This window comes from Aulonocara stuartgranti, assembly GCF_965226115.1.
Source record: "Aulonocara stuartgranti genome assembly, chromosome: 3".
NCBI lineage: Eukaryota > Metazoa > Chordata > Actinopteri > Cichliformes > Cichlidae > Aulonocara > Aulonocara stuartgranti.
In genome coordinates, this window is record NC_138941.1 from 70,493,407 (window position 1) to 70,511,879 (window position 18,473).

The 18,473-nt window shown below is 41.0% G+C and overlaps 3 protein-coding genes and 1 long non-coding RNA gene across 3 annotated transcripts in view; 2 read left to right on the forward strand and 2 right to left on the reverse strand.

The window, feature by feature from the left end:
- The window catches only part of LOC309703187 (T-cell surface glycoprotein CD4-like), a gene marked incomplete at its 3' end in the record, with an annotated part of 159,227 nt that extends 157,255 nt beyond the window's left edge, over positions 1–1,972 (reverse strand). Inside the window, exons 1-2 of the mRNA XM_082527900.1 lie at positions 1,753–1,972; positions 323–658 (exon numbers count right to left, since the gene is read on the reverse strand). Of these exons, the coding sequence (XP_082384026.1) occupies positions 323–658; positions 1,753–1,813 (397 nt within the window). The 5' untranslated portion in view covers positions 1,814–1,972. The remainder of the gene's footprint in view (positions 1–322; positions 659–1,752) is intronic.
- The window catches only part of LOC309693309 (hemicentin-2-like), a 1,543,010-nt gene that overhangs the window by 1,098,928 nt on the left and 425,609 nt on the right, over positions 1–18,473 (forward strand).
- Positions 14,001–14,927, reverse strand: LOC309696772. Its single transcript, XR_014273650.1, has 2 exons — positions 14,567–14,927; positions 14,001–14,488 (listed from the first exon to the last, which is right to left on the reverse strand). It is a non-coding gene; the product is annotated as an uncharacterized lncRNA (long non-coding RNA).
- On the forward strand, positions 16,674–17,752 carry LOC309696015 (uncharacterized protein). Its single transcript, XM_082517049.1, has 4 exons — positions 16,674–16,828; positions 16,907–17,050; positions 17,285–17,395; positions 17,505–17,752. Exons 1-4 carry the CDS (start codon positions 16,813–16,815, stop codon positions 17,705–17,707), a joined length of 474 nt encoding a protein of 157 aa, XP_082373175.1. The 5' UTR covers positions 16,674–16,812; the 3' UTR covers positions 17,708–17,752.

Genomic DNA, 18,473 nt, shown 5'->3' on the forward strand with positions numbered 1-18,473 from the left:
GAACTGTCAGACCAACGATCAGTCCAACAGATCCATCCTCCTTCCCTCCATCTTTGTTGTCTTCATCTTGTCCTCTTGTCTGACCTGCAGGTGAGAAACAGGTGTGAGGTGTCAGCTGTCAGGTAGGTGATGAGTGAAGAACAGAACAGAATCCATTTGCTCTTCAAACTGCTGTCAGACATTATCTACTGCACTCTGATCACATCACTCAGACCAGCTGCTTTCTACAAAGTCTCATCAGCAACATCTTTAGAAACAAACATCAACAACCAGGAAGCAGCTTCACCTCTGATCACACACACACTCAACTCTACTCACTCACCTGGAGGAACAACATGAAGGTGGATGCTGCTGATGAACTTCCATGAGCGTGTTTCTTCCATGAAGACACGACACTCGTATGTTCCAGCATCATTAATCGTCACATCCTTCAGAATCAAAGACACGTCTCCATCCTTCATCTGTCTGTCCTGCAGATCCACCCGGTTCTTAAAAGATGGATGCTGGTTGTCTGGAACAAAGTGACCGTCCCGGTACAAAAACACATATTCATCTCCCAGGTCAGCTCTGCTCCACTCTAAAATAATGATGTTGTTGTTTGCAGCTCGACATGTCAGAGTGACGTCCTGTCCAGACTCAGCTGTGATGGTTTTCTGGTCTGAAAGAGGAAACAGCACAGAGCAGAGAGGTTAAAGGTCAAAGTGTTCACTTCTACAGCAGCCAATCAGAAACACACAATAAAAGATTGTCTTCTGTTATTAGATGATGATCTTTGATTGTGTTTTTTCTTGTGTCCCTTCAGGCGTCACCACAGCGAGTCTTCTCCTCCTCCTCACCTGATCCCGAGCATCTTCATCAGGGCTGATTTGTGACAGAAGGACAGCAGCAAGAGTGAAAGGGAAGGTTTGAAGATGGCAGTGAGCTGCTGTCATGTTTGCTTTGGAGACTCTGACACAAAGACAGGAGGCCGAGCTGAACATGTTCAGATTTTCATTGTTTCATTTATATCATTAGAAATGAAGCCAAAGTTAGAGAGGAGATGAACTTTGAAAATGAAACAAACACAAATAAAAATATATCTGTTAGTTTGATAAAATGTTGTTGATGGACGAGTTCATTGAGACTCTGGATGTCTGTCAGACTGAGTCACTGCTTTTTATTGTAACAGCTGTACTGATGCTCCCGAATCTGGCCTCTGACACAAACCTCCAAACAGTAAGAATGAAAAAAGAATAAAACTATTAAAACTCTTCAAGCAATAAATAATCAAACCTGAAAAAGAAGAAAATCATCTGGAAACTAAACTGAACTAAACACAAAAAGTCCAAATGGAATAAAAACTCAAACTAATGAGAAAAAACTACAATAACTCTGTTCCACAGAACAACAACATGTGCTGATAATAAGTGAACAACATGTGTGAGAGAAAGCAGCCTCTCATTATAAGACACTGTGAGTCTCTGCATGCTGCCTTTATGGAGCTACAGCTGTTTGTATACACTGAACAAGAAGCTTTGTAGCTGCATCCTGACTCCTGACACTACAACACATCACACTGACACACACATTACACTTCTTTGTGTCTGTGCTGCAAACTGCACCAACACACAGACTCCACCCAGCTTTGTGTCGATCGCAACACTGAATGAGTAATAAACTACTTCTTAGAGAAATATAATCAGCATGTAAACCAGACTGAGACTCTTTATCTCAGAAATAAACTCAGTTTAGTTTCTATCAGTTAAATCTCACCTGCAGAGACGAACAGGACAAACATCAGCGTGGAGCAGAGCGACGCAGTTACAGCAGACATGTCCGTGTTCTCTGTTTCTGCTGATCTGACTCTTAGTTTGTTCTAAATGTTTGAGTCTGTTGGTGTTTTCACTCAATAACTGAACCTGAGTTTAAACCTGAACACATCAGATTACATTTAAGGTTCAAATAAAGTTAAAGCTGCGGTTCAAACTCTTCCGTGTCTCGTGAGGACGTGGCGTTAGAGTGACGTTTGGTAGGTTGGACTGAGGATGCGCAGAAATAAGTGCGTCACAACAAACGAAGTAGAAAAGTTTTAGTGTTCAGTTGTTGAACGATCTCCACAGAACAAAATCAGAACCTCTCATGTGTCGTCATGTAGGAACAGTTTGTGTTTCAGTCGCTGAAGCAGAAGAACGTTTTGTTTCTGACGGCAGTTTGATTCTTGTTTCATCGTCACAAACAGAAAAACTGAAACAATATGAAAATAAGTCTCAGGGAAATATTTTTACTAAACAGCCAAAACTTCCTGTTTTATCTCAGAGTTAAATCTCACCTGCAGAGACGAACAGGACAAACATCAGCGTGGAGCAGAGCGACGCAGTTACAGCAGACATGTCCGTGTTCTCTGTTTCTGCTCATCTGACTCTTAGTTTGTTCTGAGTCTGTTGGTGTTTTCACTGAACAACTAAACCTGAGTTTAAACCTGAACACATCAGATTAAATTTAAGGTTTAAATAAAGATCAAAATTTGTTCTTCAACGATTTGCTCGATCTCAAAATGTCCTACAGGTCCTACAAATGTCCTACACGTGACCTACAGGTCACGTGTAGGACATATTGTTCCACGTGACCTGTTGTTCAGCTGCGTGTTCAAACTCAACTCTTCAATCTCAGATTCAACACCTGATACAGAAGAAGAAGAAGTCGTGTTGGTTCGACGTTTGATATGTTGGACCAATAAAATGTGAATTTTCTAGAAATTTCATGTTTCAGGGTTTACAGGGTTAACATCCAGTAGAAATTGAATGACAGTAGAAATTGAATGACAGTAGAAATTGAATGACATTTTAAAATTTGTCTCAATTGTTTTTGAAACAGTTTTTCTGTTCAAACATTTTTGTGGGTGGAAGCTAACTGAACTGTAACCATGACAACTGAAACTTTTTACCTAAAAAGTTTGACTGAAGATGATTTTAGAAAAAGACAGCAAACACTTACTGTTGTTCTTAAGAGATGTGTTAAATCCTCAAACACTCTTCTGATCATCAGGATGAACAAACATCCATATGAAGATAAAAAGCGTGAGATTGGTTTAATCCATCTGCTTTCTCTGTAGGTCAAAAGGAACCTACTGCTTTTACAAAGCAATTTGTAAGAAGTCAATCTGTTGTTGAACTGACCTCTGTGCCAGACAGCTCAACAACTGACTTATGTTTCACTTTGACGTGCCATTTAACAGGTAAAGCAGGTTTTACAGTAACAGGAAATGAACTTTTCCGAGGAAACAGGGAAATGTAGAGACAACCCTCCACTCTGAGAATTGAGATAAACTTGATCTTAATGAATAAAGTCAAAGGTCATGAGCTCCTGTGCAGCTGTTCTGCAGAACTTTGTCCACCTTTGCTTTATTGATTGATTTGCCAGTGTGTCTCAGTGAGTTGAGATAATGGTAACTTTATTGTAACAATATGGGAAATTGATTTGATCTGTCCACAGAGAAACAAAAACAAAACAGACAGTAAAAAAAAGGTCTTTAAGTTGTGTTGCAGCCACAGAGAGCAAATCTTTGTTCTTTATGTAGAACCAGTGAGTTTGTTTGGACAAAGAAGCAGCACAAACACACACAGAGAAAACATACATGACTGTAATCAGAGTACAGGAGAGTAACTGACTAAATTTCCTCTTTGTGATTTAGGTGATTTGCTTCTTTATATTGTGCCAGATAAAGTCTGACAGCTTTTAACAATAACAAAAAACACCCAACTGTTTTTTCTTTCTTTTTTTCAAGAATAATTTTGTGTGCATGTTTCTTTTCTTTCTTGTCTGCCATGTGATCTCACTGTTGTATGTGCACGCGTGGCCACTTTGTTGAAACATGAAGGGCTCTAATGATGCAGTACATTCATTGTTAGTGGAAGTGAGCAGCATGCAGTGTATTGTGGACACAGTCACTGGTGGGGATGTTCAGTGGTGAGTCTGTGTTTTTGTGTTCTGTTCCTTTTGTGAAACACATGATCAAAGAGTTTATGAGAGGCTGTGTTTGTCCACAGTCACAACCTCAGCACATGTGATTGGATCAGTAATGGCAGCTTTGAGTCTCACATGGTTGGTGTTTCATGGGTGGCTGGAGTCACAGTTTTACTCCAATGTTAAAAACCTTTAAATACTCTTCATAGTATAAATACTATATATAAATATTAAGATGTTCTCCCAAACTCAAGGAACGTTCTTTTCTCTGATTGTGCATGAAAACAGGAAGTTATCTCAAAGTGAAACTACACACCTGTCTGTTTTTAAATCAGTTTGTTTATGTAACATCAGCTGATCGAAACTTCAGATGAAGCTTATCAAAGAAACAAAACAGAAACAATAAGAGAGGAATCTGTGATGTCAGAGGTGGTGTACTCAGAAACAGTGGACCTTTGTGTTCATGGGAGGAAGTGTGACTGAGTAAATTTCCTCCAGTTGAAATGAGTTAAGTTCAGCCTTAATGTTTTATTCTGTTTTACACTTTGGTGACTTTACACACTTTATGTTCTACAAACTAAACATGTGAAGAGCTCATGATCCTGTTAGCGTCTCTGGGTCTGTTCCCACTGTTCTGTTTCTTGGACTTGGATCTAGGTTGTGTTTTGACAAGTGAGTTCTCTTATAAAGACACACAGAGACCGAGTTCCAAAGCATACACAGATTTCTATGCGAGGCAAATTTCTCTCCATATGTGAACCTGCAGGTAAAACAGAGGCAAAGCTGTTCCTGTGAAATGAAACTGAAAGCCTCGAATTGGATTTGTTCCCCTTAGTTACAAACACCTCCATTTAGAAACTGGATTTTGTGTTTTCTTTGTTTGATATTTAAATCTGTTTGATCTTGTGGTATCGTAAAGAATTATTTGTTTATATAAATATATTTGTTTGCGTATGCATAGCGGTTATTAATTACAAGTACAGACATCTGAAGTTCATGTTATTCATCTGAAGAACACACAGATACAATGAGTGTGATAATAGTGTGTTGCTATACTGGTAATGCCAGGTGAGGCAGCATCGGTGCTGCGTTACGTGAATGTCCTGTACAAAGGTGGAAGAAGAGAGTGTCCTGTAGGAGGCAGTGAATGGACACTGGTGTTGTAAACATGTGACTAAAAAGAAGGTTCAGTAAAACAAGTAGCAACAATATTCCTGTGTGAGGCTCAGTGATTTCATTTTGGTTTTTGAAGACGCAACAGATGTGAAACATTTAAGTTTCAGCACCTAACTTTTTTTCTTAGGTGTATCAACACAAAAATTAGGTGCAACCAAATTTTTCAACCAAATTTTTTTTAACACTGCAGCTGTAGATATTCACTTTTTAAAAAAATACATGCACAATCCAAAATGCTGCAGCAAGAGTCCTGACAGGGACTAGAAAGAGAGAGCATATTTCTCCTGTTTTGGCTTCCCTTCATTGGCTTCCTGTTAAATCCAGAATTGAATTCAAAATCCTGCTCCTCACATACAAGGTCTTAAATAATCAGGCCCCATCTTATCTTAATGACCTTGTAGTACCATATCACCCTATTAGAGCACTTCGCTCTCGCTCTGCAGGCCTACTTGTTGTTCCTAGAGTATTTAAAAGTAGAATGGGAGGGAGAGCCTTCAGTTTTCAGGCCCCTCTTCTGTGGAACCAGCTTCCAGTTTGGATTCGGGAGACAGACACTATCTCTACTTTTAAGATTAGGCTTAAAACTTTCCTTTTTGCTAAAGCATATAGTTAGGGCTGGACCAGGTGACCCTGAATCCTCCCTTAGTTATGCTGCAATAGATGTAGGCTGCCGGGGGATTCCCATGATGCATTGAGTTTTTCCTTTCCTTTATGTTTATGTAAGTTGCAGCTGGAAGGTGATCATTGGTTGGAGAGTGAATGGGGACGACTACAAGACTGGTTGTTCCTACCTATGCCGCATTTCCAATCAGGCTGTGTTTACTTGTGTGATGAAGTTTATGCATCTAGAAGAGCTAAATTAGTTTTTTGTAGAAATTATTAATATTGTTAGTTATTAGTTAGTTGGTTATTAGATGCAGCTCCAGCCAGCCAGAGAATCCCCCGCCCTCTCTGCCCTGTGCTGCAAGCAGCAGGCGCACCTCGCAAACGGAGGGCGCCCTTACTCCCAGCAAATGGCCGATAGAAAACCGATTGGTGCCTATGCCATCCCCAATATGCACTGGCTAATGTCGGGGCAGCATGAGTACGAGCAATTTTTTATTTTTATTTTTTTTGCCGATGCCCGTGATGCCGCCCCCCACCACGATGCCGCCCCGGGCAACCGCCCATGTCGCCTGTATCAAAAACCGCTACTGTGTGTAACGTTGGTACCCAGTCTGGATTTGTGTGATTCATTTCATAGGCAGGCTTCCCTACAGTTGTGCGAAAGAATTAGCGAATCGTTACATAGCACGTATGTCTGCACAGTCACTTAATTCTATGTTTGTTCGCAATTTCTACAACCTCCGAGAGCCCCAACGATAATATTATTAAGCTATAAAGAGTGATATGAACATATATAGAACTTACCGGAGTGAAAATGTCTGGAGCACCAACAGATATCTGGAGATGGACGAGAACTGGATATCAGCTTGTCTCACGGCTGCTATCCAGGCTAGACGCCTTCGTTTTGTAAGGTCAGCAATGTAGTATTTTTACTCAGTTGTATAAAGCATTTGTATTCTATTTTTATCCTATTGTATATTTTATTCTATTTATTCTACTGTATATAGTCTAGTATTTTATTTTATTCCTCATAACTTTTGCACTGTCCACTTCCTGCTGTGACAAAACAAATTTCCCACGTGTGGGACTAATAAAGGTTATCTTATCTCATCATGTTGCTTCCAGGTTGGGAAAGAATAAAAAGACAAAACCTTTTTAGGCTTATTCCCGTGCCGGTCGTGTGATCGAACATTGCAGCCAGCATTGAAGAACCATAGCTGTGTGCTCCTTTTTCGCTTGCGCTTTGTTTGGTCCTGGAAAATGGCGCATCAGGCCAAAATCCTTTCCACGCCCACCCCTGTGACATCACGCTGGTTTAGACCGCCATTTTGGGGGTCTAAACAAAGCGCAAGCGAAAAGGGAGCGAAGGCACACACAACAGGGTTTATCTTTTCATTCTTTCCCAACCTGGAAGCAACACGAGCAGCTCGTGTATCGATGTTACCAAACGAAGGCGTCCAGCCTGGATAGCAGCTGTGAGAGGAGCTGACGTCCAGTTCTCTTCCATCTCCAAATATCTGTTGGTGCTCCAGACATTTTCATTCCGGTAAGTTCTACATATGTTCATATCACTCTTTATAGCCTATTAGTTTTATTTTCGATGCGCTCTGAGCTCATAGCAAATTAGAACAAACATACTGAGTGATTTTGCAGAACTACCTTCTATTTATAGAGTTGCTAATTATTTGGCATTATTGCAGCAAACCAGCCGATGAAATGGATGAAACATCATGACTGAGTTCCAGCGCTACACAAGGGACCTGCTTCAAACATACCACCGTGCCAATCAGATTACTTCTTCCATGTGAGGGTGAAGAGGTGACCCTCCTGGATAAGGTGGTGAAGGTTTGCTGCGTTTTGGTGAACAGTGTGGTAATAAAACCAGAGAAGAATGAAACCTGCTCCTGTTAAATACTCTTAAGTCTTGTGCTGTTAAAATTGCTGTATTTTTTCAAAAGATACAGTAAATAAAGTAATGTTAGTAGTGGGTGATATCATGTAAACACTCATGATTTTGTGTGAACATTTTGTCATTTGTAAACTATAAATGACATGGATTCTACATTGTAACTGGTGTGATGTTCTATAAAGTGGTTTTAATTAAAAAAAAAAAAAGGGGCAAAAATTAGTTTGTTTCTTTATTCAACTTTTGAACAGTGGGACTCAGTCAGTATATATTCAGTAAATGCAAATTATTTACACAGCAGTGCACTACAGGCATAAATCTAGACCCCTAGATAAAACATTATGGGTCATTCCCACAACCCACAGCTTTACTGTGTTCCAGCAAAGTATCCAATAGCAGTGACAACTCCTCCACAGTAGCAGGTGGGATTTTTCTGCTTTGAGGACGGCTCCTTTTACCTGTCACTACAGATGGTCTGTTTATGTTTTGATCAAGAGCCTTTTTTTGGGCAGCTGAAGAGGAGAAGTCCATCTTATGGCCAACCTCTGGCTGTATCTTGGTCATATTACCCAGCAAAACCCAGTATGCAGGTTCATCTGTAACAGTCGTTGTGCCACAGATCAACACTGCTGCTTCTACATTAAACAGAAGAGCAGCGACATGGCTGCAGGTCTCTGCGACTCCGGCCATACAGGTGCACTGGGCGGCTTCAACCTTCCCTGTGATGCTCACAGTGACCCATGGCTGCAATGCTGGTTCATTCAGTCTTTGAGAGTGCAGGACCTGAAACACACACAAAGTTCTGAAACCTGTGTAAGAAACTCCATTCCGGGTTTCTCTGAGGCGTGGGCTTTCATCATCAGAGTTCATCCTTTAACCTATAACAATTAAAATATTCTCAAGTATGATCAACGGTTAATTACGGCACTGAGCAGTGCTGATTTTCTAACACTGGAATATTTCTAACATTTTGAGTTATTTTCCAGTGTTAGAAAATCAGCACTGCTCAGTGTTAGCCATTGTTAATCTTCAAAACTGACTAGGTTACTTTTAAACATATAACACTGTCAAAAGTGTTAATTTAACACTCAACAGTGTTGTATTTAACACTCAGAGGTGTGGACCCATATAGACACTCTCTAGTGTTAATTTAACACTGGAGATTTTGCTGTGTGCTTTCTGGGGCGGGGTCCCTGACTACCAAAAACCCACACTCCTGCACCGTTAACCCCATGACCTGCACATCCAGCTCAACGTAACCTATATAAGGAATTGGCAATGAGTTAGCTGCAGTCAATTTAAGCCATGCAGGAACAGAAACTGGAGAAGCTCCTTGCTTAAGGGTTTTGCACTCCGTAGCAATGTGTCCAACTCCCTTACACTTGAAACAGATGGGCTTCCCATCATCAGTGAACTGGAACTTTGATCTGGGAATCCCACGTTTAGGGGCCCTTTCTCTGGATGTAACACTCTCCCGAACCACACTGAGTAACTCCCCAATAGCCTTGCCCTGCTCAGAAACCACCTTAAGGATTTCATCTAGAGTTGCAGGTGACCTATCTGGAGCTTCACGGGTACTCTGATCCCCTGCAACCGCACTGTCACTTAATATGGGCCTGCTCTTGGCAACTCTGGTGCCACTAGGTTTTTCTTCCATAGACCAAGCAATTGCTTCCTGACGTACATCAAAAAGCGTAGACTCTGGCTTTTCCCTCACCATCTTGCGAAGCTCTTTTCGCAGAGTGGAGTCTCTTACTCCCTCCACAAACTGGTCTCTAACTGCCATCTTTGTGTCTCGTACTGCATCAGGCCTTTGTTTAAGGGCTAAGCGGAGGATCTGGGACAGAGCGTGTGAGTACTCAAAGAAATCTTCACCTTCTAGCTGGAAACGGCTAAAAAAGGTTTGCAGTAACTGTGCTACACTGCGCCTCTCACCATAAGCTTCTCTGAGAAAACAAAAAATTTCTTCGGGTTCAATCTGCTCTCCCCCAGTACATAACTTGATCTCTTCCAAGTGCAGAACCCCTGAGGAGGGAAAAAATGAAGTCAACCTGATCATCATTACCCTAGCCTCTAGTTCTGATGCCCCTCTGTACTTCATCAATAAACTCCTCTACAGAATGTCCATCTACGGTTGCATCCCCACTAAAGGGTTGAATAGGTCGCTCTCGCGGCAGATATACATATGCCCCGTCACTCAAGGGGTACCCCAAAAGAAACGGCGCCATCCAGTGGCATGTCCCATAATATCGGACTTCCACCAGGCTACAGAAGTAACAGAGAAACAATTAAATGACAGAAAATTCCTGTTTTTCACTGTTTATAGAAATAAAAAAAATACATTTTCTGTTCATTAACAAAAACTTTTTTACAGATTTTTAGATGAGCTACATTCCTCTGAACCTTCAGTTTGGTTATTTATTTATTTCCATTCTTGTTCTTAATGTTTTGACCATCACAGCACTATGAACTGTGGGTAATCCCTCAGGTCCACAGAGATGAGGACTTATAGAAAATGTGAATAAGGACTCAAAGTGTGTGCAGAGAGCCGTCGTGCACTTGATAACATGACAACAGGATGGCCGTGACTGTTTATCTGCACGTCTCAAACACGCCTCCATTTGTCTGCAGGCTGAGTGATCTGACTGAGCTCAGCCTCCATTTTCTACAGGGAGACGCTCAGAGAGGCTTTCACTTTCATTTCACAGGAACAGCTTTGCTTCTGCTTTACATGCAGGTGTTGCACAGAGCACATCCTGTTCAACCTGTTTGTGTGACTGAGTCCAGCTCAGACTCCAGCTGGTTTGACAGGTCAGCAATTTGCATCATTTTCATCTATGAAAACACCAAGTTCCACAGTGTGTTTAGTAAAGCACAGCAGAGGCTGCAGAGACAGATGCTGGTTGCGGTTTATCTGTGTACAGAGCTGTAAATTAAATCTGTGTTATCAGTCACACAGAATAACAATAACTAGATTATTTGTGACAGGCTGACAGGTTAAGTGTGATCATCAGAGGATTCATGGACTATTACTGTGAACACAGCTGAACCATGAGGACACCTTCACTCATGGCTGACTGTGAGCTCCTGATGGTGGCCTTTGAATGAGGGGAAAGAAAGTCACAACAAACAGTCTTATTATCCAAGGGGGGATTTGTTATTCCCATCAGCTTTTGCCTTGAGCTTCCAGCTGGCGCCAGGGGCTGCATGAGATGAAGATGGTAGTTGTTCTGGTTAGTGCAAACAAACTGCTTCCAATTTTACAGTAGTCTATGTCCGTCACTGGTCACCAGGTCTCTCAATTCCCATTGTTCTTCTCCAACATCTTATCCATATTGCGTTCAATAAACACAGTCTGAGTGCTCACAGCCCTGCCCATCCTCTATCGTGTTGGCCAGCCTTGTGGGATTTTGAACAGTTGTAGCCACTTTTGTTCTTCGATAAGCCAGGTCCGAGCCAGCTCCAATCAGAAATGGGCAGCAACGCGTTACTTGTAACGCGTTACTGAGAATGTCTCATGACAGTGACGTAAGCGAGTGCGATGTTCGTGACAACAGCTGTGTGCAGATCAACAATGGATCATATATTGAGTGTCGGAGAGAGTATGAGCGTGCAGCGTTTAAAGCGTGGAAGTACTGACCTTACTTTGAGTTTGATTCCATAAAAAGTGACAAAAACATTAGTGTCCATTGTGCGTGGGAAGAAAACTTCTTTTTACACCGAAACCCCCCTAAACAGGCTCCGAGTGCGCAACGACGTAATGGGAAATTCACAGAGAAACTCGCGGATTATTCAACTGACCGCTGCGGCACTCTGTAGAAGCTTTAGCACCACTTCTTAAAAGATTTAAGTGAGTCTATGTAGATATTTAAGCCTGAAGAAAATTATTTTGTGAGGTCATACGGGTCCACATTTCCAATGCACGCTATTTTCTGCAAGTACCGCTGCTTCGCCTCTGGATGCAATCAGTCTCTATACAGTTCACTCTCTTTTGAGCTGCTTTTAAGCATCTTGTAATCGTCGTTCCAACACTGTGTGTCTGTGTGTGCCCTATAGGGCTTTAGAGTTGACGTCACGCCGCATGGCAGCCGACCAAAAATCGTGACCACGCCTCCTCCCATGACATCACGCTCTAAAGCCCTATCGAGCTGGTGGGTAAGAGACGTCTCTGAAAACATCAGCGCACTTTTGCAAATATGTGATGTCTTGATAAACCAGATATTTGAAATTTACACGGCTACTTTCTCACCTGAAAATATGTTAAAAGTTTATTTTGTGACCAAGAAAGATTAATAAAAGTAATTTAAAACCTTAGTAGTGGCCGCCAGTGTTGGAAACTGAAATTGGCTGGGCCACGCTTTGAATTCTGGGATATGGTGGGCCACGAAGGACACACCCAACCCATCCTTCAAATTCGGGGAAGTGAAGGACGCATTTGAAGGATTCGATGAATTGGGACAGCCTTCGTCGCCTGACTGTAACTTAATCGGCCTTCAAATGCAGCCTCCGGTGGATGCAGCCGACGTTTTGGGACACAGCTGCTGAGAGTGCCAGCAACACATAGCGAGCAGGTCCGCAGAGATCTGAGCAAGAGCAAATGCAAAAACTGAGCGATATGGGCTGTTATTGTGTGTGTATATGGATAATAGCAGACACTGAAATACATTTTTTGCACGCAGCAATGAATTTTCTTTGCTCAAAATAAATCTCTCCTAAAAATGCAACACATATTTATTTATTATTTTTTTTACGTGCGCTCAAATGTTTCATGTGCCCTCAGAATAGTGGTACAAAAATAACACTGTACTGCACAGCAAAAAGAGGACGGTCACGTGACTGCAGTTAACCTCTCTGCCACCAGGTGTCATTGCTGGGCTTTACAGACCTGAGTACATACAGGAGGGTCTAAGTTTGAGCTTTTTATTCATTTTTACAGCATTTTTGATCCCTCATTAGTTCATAAAGTACAGATACAAAGAATAAAACATTTTGAAACAACTACAAAATAAAAGATTATGACACATAAAATAACAAAAACAAATAATAATAATTAAAATTATCATAAGAAAGGAAATAGACTTTAGAAACACTGAAATTTCTAAAGACTCCACTAAATCAGGGTCAGATGTGTGTGGAGGTCTAAAAAGGTTGGTGGATGAGAATTATCATGTGCAATGCTCCAGTTTGACCACACGGGGGCAGTGCTGTTACACACTCAAACTGCAGGACATAATAACAGTGTTGGAGTGTGAAAGTAAAGCAGCTTTTCTCTCAGTGTATGCAGAGGGATTTCTGATGACATCAAACTGTTTGTGTGTCTGTTGTCCCAGCAGCAGCCATCAGTGACACCAGCACACAAAAGCAACACAAGAGCAGGTTCAAATACTCAGAGGAACAATTCATTTCTAATGTCTGACCAGTTTGTAGTTTGTGTTTGAGTTCAGTTTAAAGACTTTAAAATACTTTATTCCCATCAGCTTTTGCCTTGAGCTTCCAGCTGGCGCCAGGGGGGCTGCATGAGATGAAGATGGTAGCTGTTCTGGTTAGTGCAAACAAACTGCTTCCAATTTTACAGTTGGTCTAATGTCTGTCACTGGTCACCAGGTCTCTCAATTCCCATTGTTCTTCTCCAACATCTTATCCATATTGTGTTCAATAAACACAGTCTGAGTGCTCACAGCCCTGCCCATCGTCTATCATGTTGGCCAGCCTTGTGGGATTTTGAACAGCTGTAGCCGCTTTTGTTCTTCGATAAGCCAGCTCCAATCAGCCAGAACTCTGTTATCATGGTTCTGAATTGGTAGATGTCATTCAATGTCCTCCATCGAGATTGTTGCCAGACACGCGATGTGACCGACGAGTATCCGGCAGCAAACGTCTCTGCAGGACAAGGACGGGATCTCCCAAGAACAGGAGGGTGTCAGTTTCATTAAGGGACCAGTTGATCAAATCTATAATTCTTCTTCAGGTTTTTAGAGAACACGTCTAGGAGACTCTCTTAGCGTTAGAGAACAAGCGAGACTATACAAAGAGAAGCCAAGCAGAAAAGATAACGGAGAAGGAGAAAGTGTGACAGCCTCTCAAGACCCAAGAGCAGAAAAATCCTGCTGATTGCTGCTCAAAGCTGCTTTGACCTGAAAACTGGGAGATGGATTCAAAGTATCTGAGAGTTTCAGAGATCCTTTGGGAATAACAGGAAGGGGTTACTGGTTACAGACGAAGGTCATGTGAAGGTAGTGTAAACATCTGATTTACTGTTGTCTGGTTTCATCTGTGAAAACTAGGGATGGGTATTGATAAGATTTTAACGATTCCGATTCCATTTTCGATTCTGTTTAACGATTCGATTCTTTATCGATTCTCTTATCGATTCTTTTTTTTTTTTTAAAAAGGAGAACACTAAGGTCGATTAGCTTAGAACTTTGTTTTATATCTTCTCTTTGAACAAGATAGAAATTTAGGAGTAACATGGCCTTACAAACCCAGCAGTGAGATCTTAAGAGATCCAGCCTACGGCTCTTCAATGGGGTGTCACAGGGTCCCCAGGAAAAAAAATTGTAAATGTAAAATAATAAAATAAATATTCTTCTGTAGCAATAACAAAGTATAACATAAATTGTTCTGTGGCAATTACACAAGAATATCCAGTAATGTCCCTGCCCACAATTAAACACATTCACTTACCAAAAATGGGGGCATCTACTGTGGCAAATGGGTGCAAGCCTTTGACCACAAACTTAGACACTGCTCGGTGACACTCGTCTATCCTGGCCTGAAAGGAGACGCTACCGGTAGACTGCAGCGAGAACTGCCAGCGAGCGCCAGCCAGACTCTGTCTGTCTCTCTCATCATGGTCACCTACATGTACAGTAATGGCAGGTCTTGTAATAAGGCAGATTGCGCTAACATAATATGCACTGTTAGTTGATTATTTACCTGCCGCATTAACGGGAGAGGGCGTGCAAACGTTAGCGCTGCTGCTGGGTTGAGAGTCACGAGTCCGGAGCAGAATTAAAAACACGTGTCATCGCGTGTTTTGTGAGCAAATGCTTTTGCATATTCGTAGTGTTTCCTCCCTTAAATGAAATATCTACTTTGCAAGTTGCCCTGTTGTCATCGGTTCTCATAAAGTATAATCAAACTTTTGAGCGTTTGAGCCGCTTAGGCGCCGTGTTTCCTGCCAGGTAAATGACGCGCCGCAACGTGGTGACGTCATTCGGGGCGACTGGAATCGATAAGGGAATCGTTTGCAAAAATGGCAAACGATTCCAAGGAATTGAAACAGTGGGAACCGGTTCTCAACTAGAACCGGTTTTCGATACCCATCCCTAGTGAAAACACATCATATGAAATGAATTCAAGAAAAGCTGTCAGACTTTATCTGACACAATATAAAGAAGAAAATCACCTCCATCACAAAGAGGAAGTGAACTCAGTCACTCTCCTGTACTCTGATTACAGTCATGTGCTTTACAGGAAGCTGCTGAACACCTGATGTGTTGCAGCCAGTGACTCTCTGGTTCTCACTAATCCAGTCAAGTTTGAAGACCACTGCTGTAAACAAAGCAGCACGTCTGAGGTGCAGGCCACACCTTTTCTTATTCTATAACATGTTTTTTTCTCAGAAACATTATCCATGCTTGACTGCAATAGTTTTTCCAGTCCTGGAGCAGGACTCTCTGACAACCAAGGTCAGTATGCTGGTGAGGATAATTTGACCACAGCAGGTTACAGAAATGCTTTTTCTCATGAGGTAAAACTAAAGTTGGTTCTCGTGTGTTGTGTGAGAAGTAAATTATTTTTGCATGTTGGGTCAGGAGCATACCCACTGTTCTCTCTGCTCCCCGGCTATAGAGGACACCCTGCATCCTCCACCATGGTTTCAAAGCTCCAGCCGAATACTGACCATGCCGCTGTCAGCTGTCACACACTATTCTCACTGAGAAAAACTGGTAAACATTATAAACTTCTATTCACATTTAGAATAACTGATTAGGCCATTTTATTCATTTGCTACCATTAAAAATCCATGAATTAAAAAAAACAGGACAACCAACATGAATGTAGAAAGACGTTCTTTCATGTTTACCTTTTAAATAGGTTTGCTTACAAAGACATCATGAACGTCTTTAAACACTGAGCTCCCACATAAACCATCGCTAATCCCCGTGTGTTGCACCCTCTTCCCTGTCAAATTCCAGTGTTAGTTTCCATGTTTATTTTGTGGCTTTTGAGCCCGGTCGTAACACTGTGGAACAAGTGCAACATTTTCAGTGTAGAGGAAGGGGTCTCTCTCCTCCCATTTACTTTCATACAGCAGTGACAGCAGGAAGTGCGACCTTTGATGCAACTAGTCCACTAGTAAACTAGTAATATTTGTACAGTATTTTTGCAAGAGTTTTGTACCTGGATTTTAACTGATTACATTTCATTAGTGGCTTTTCCCAAAGCTAGTCACCGATTGAACCAAATCATTTTCAAATTATTCAAGGTGTTAATGTTGGACTAGCCTTTTCTTTGAACTGATTATTTACGAGCTTTCATAGGATCTCAGAAGCATCTAAAAGTTCAAAGATCTTTTCAAATAACGTGTTTGCCAGTATGATTGTTAATTTACAAATTGAAGAAAGGCTAATATTTGCTGTGAAAATGAACATTTGTGATAGTCAGGCTCCTTCACTGTCAAAGGAAGAGTTAAGGAGTGGTCAGAGTGAGGAGACCACTCCCCCAATAAGAATTACTTATAACCTGAACAGAAACTAAACTAAACTTCACTTCTGTCTGATCATCTCACGATGCAGATCCTTGTGCTGGTCCTTGGGATCGTGCTGCTCCCCAAAGGCAAGTTTTTGTTCAGTTATCTGTTCTTTTAAAGGAAGTGTGTACTCTAATAGTCAATGAAACTTTTTTAAATTGCTTTTACAACATGTACAACCCAGCAATGTGTCTACTTCCTGTAAAGGATTTTTTTTGTTCTTTGTTTGAATCTATTTTAGTCAGTGTTTCATAATTTATCCACACAGTTAATGCAAGAAAACATGATTTAACTCTCTTTTTATAAAATATTTTGTGGTTTATCAGCCTGCCCATTGAAATGCTATGATTGCATACCTGGAACATCTGGAGGCTGCATTGGGACAAGAGATTGTCCTTCGTCCTATACTCGCTGTGGTTCAACCAGAATGAATTCAAAAGCTGGTAAGATTTTATTTTATAGTTCTTCTTCTTTTCTTTTTTGACCTTACTGAGCTGACAGTGTTTCCTCTTTGGTTTCAGATGGTTTGGAAACTAAACGTGTGTTGAGAACCTGTTTTACACCTGATCAGTGCTTCAATGGCTCACTCAATCTCGGATTTTCCCAAGCTGTAATTAACACCATGTGTTGCACCTCTGATCTTTGCAACTCTCAAGATGTCCCTGGTAATTCACACCATGTTTCTTGGTATTGTGGAATAGTATTTCCTGTTGTGATAAATAACTAGATTTTATTAATTATGTGAAAAAAGTTACAAAATGAGGTTTAAGACAATTTATTTTTTCACTCACCAAGTTCACTTGATGAGAAAGAATCCAGTATTTGTGTATCTGAAGTTTTTTGGCACTTGATGGAATAATCAATGAAAGAAATATGACATATATTTTTGTGCTTCATAGATTGGAGCATCTCCTCTCCAAATGGGAAAAAGTGCTTCCAGTGTGATGAAAAGGACTGCACCAAAACTCTCAGCTGCAATGGAAATGAGGACTACTGCATCTCAGCAGCAGGTAATGGGCCTACAGCATTACGTTTCTGCATGTTTCTTCTTTTCTGCTTAGAGGAACATTCAGTGATTCTTTTTTCAAACTTGTAGTTGAATAATTTCTGTTTTCTCAGTGAAAGCAGGAGGGACAACTACTAAAGTAAAGGGCTGTGCCTCCAAGACGATTTGTTCAAATTCAGCAACTGAACAGCTCTCAGCAGTCATTGGAGGAGAAATCAGCTGCTGCCAGGGTGACCTCTGCAACAGAGCCAGCAGTACAACAGCCCACCTCCTGCTTTTTGTGGCCCCGCTGATCTCTTTGGTCTTTTTCTCTTAGCTGACGGGAAAAAAGATCACAGTCCAGTTTTGCTTTAAACCACTTATTTACCAAGAGTTGGATGAAAATATAGTTTCATGAATAACAGTCTTTACTTTTTATCCTTCCTCAAATATTTTAAAATTTGCTCCTTTAATTTCTTTAAGTCCTTTATACATTTATACTGTTTTCTTTAACATTTCTAAAACATTTTGACGTACAAAGTGTGTATACTCATTATTATGTTACTTGAACTCTCCCAGCAGCTTCTATGAATGACACGCACACTGATGATGTAGATGTAGAGTCAATGTTCATTTGAATGTGGCAGCTTTAGTCTTGGTGACACATCAGATTAACCTGTACTGACACACAACTGTTTTAGCTGATCTTGGCTCTGTAGAAGCTTTAGCACCACTTCTTAAAAGATTTCAGTGAGTCTATGTAGATATTTAAGCCTCAAGAACTTTTGTGCCTTGTGGATTAGAGAAAATCTCAAATAAATGTATACCTGTGCACCCAAGTCTTGTTCTTTTAAGAATCTAAAGATATACGTTGTACAATCATTCAATTCTGGAAAATATCAGCGAGATAATTACAAATCTTCAAACATCATCTGGTTCCAGTTGCACAACATGTGTACATAATTATACGTACAGTACAAGCCAAGCAGGGAAACATAGAGAGAGGGAAAAAAGACGTTTCCACCTCTGCCAAGAGAGAAATTTTAATGAAGCTGAAATATCAAATGAACGCAATTAATAAGACAACAATTCAGTTCTTTAAA

Bases quoted from the DNA above. Each gene is read 5' to 3' on its own strand.
- LOC309696015 (XM_082517049.1), top strand. The intron at 17,051-17,284 runs GTAATTCACACC...TGTGCTTCATAG, and splicing joins CAACTCTCAAGATGTCCCTG to ATTGGAGCATCTCCTCTCCA. The intron at 17,396-17,504 runs GTAATGGGCCTA...CTGTTTTCTCAG, and splicing joins CTACTGCATCTCAGCAGCAG to TGAAAGCAGGAGGGACAACT.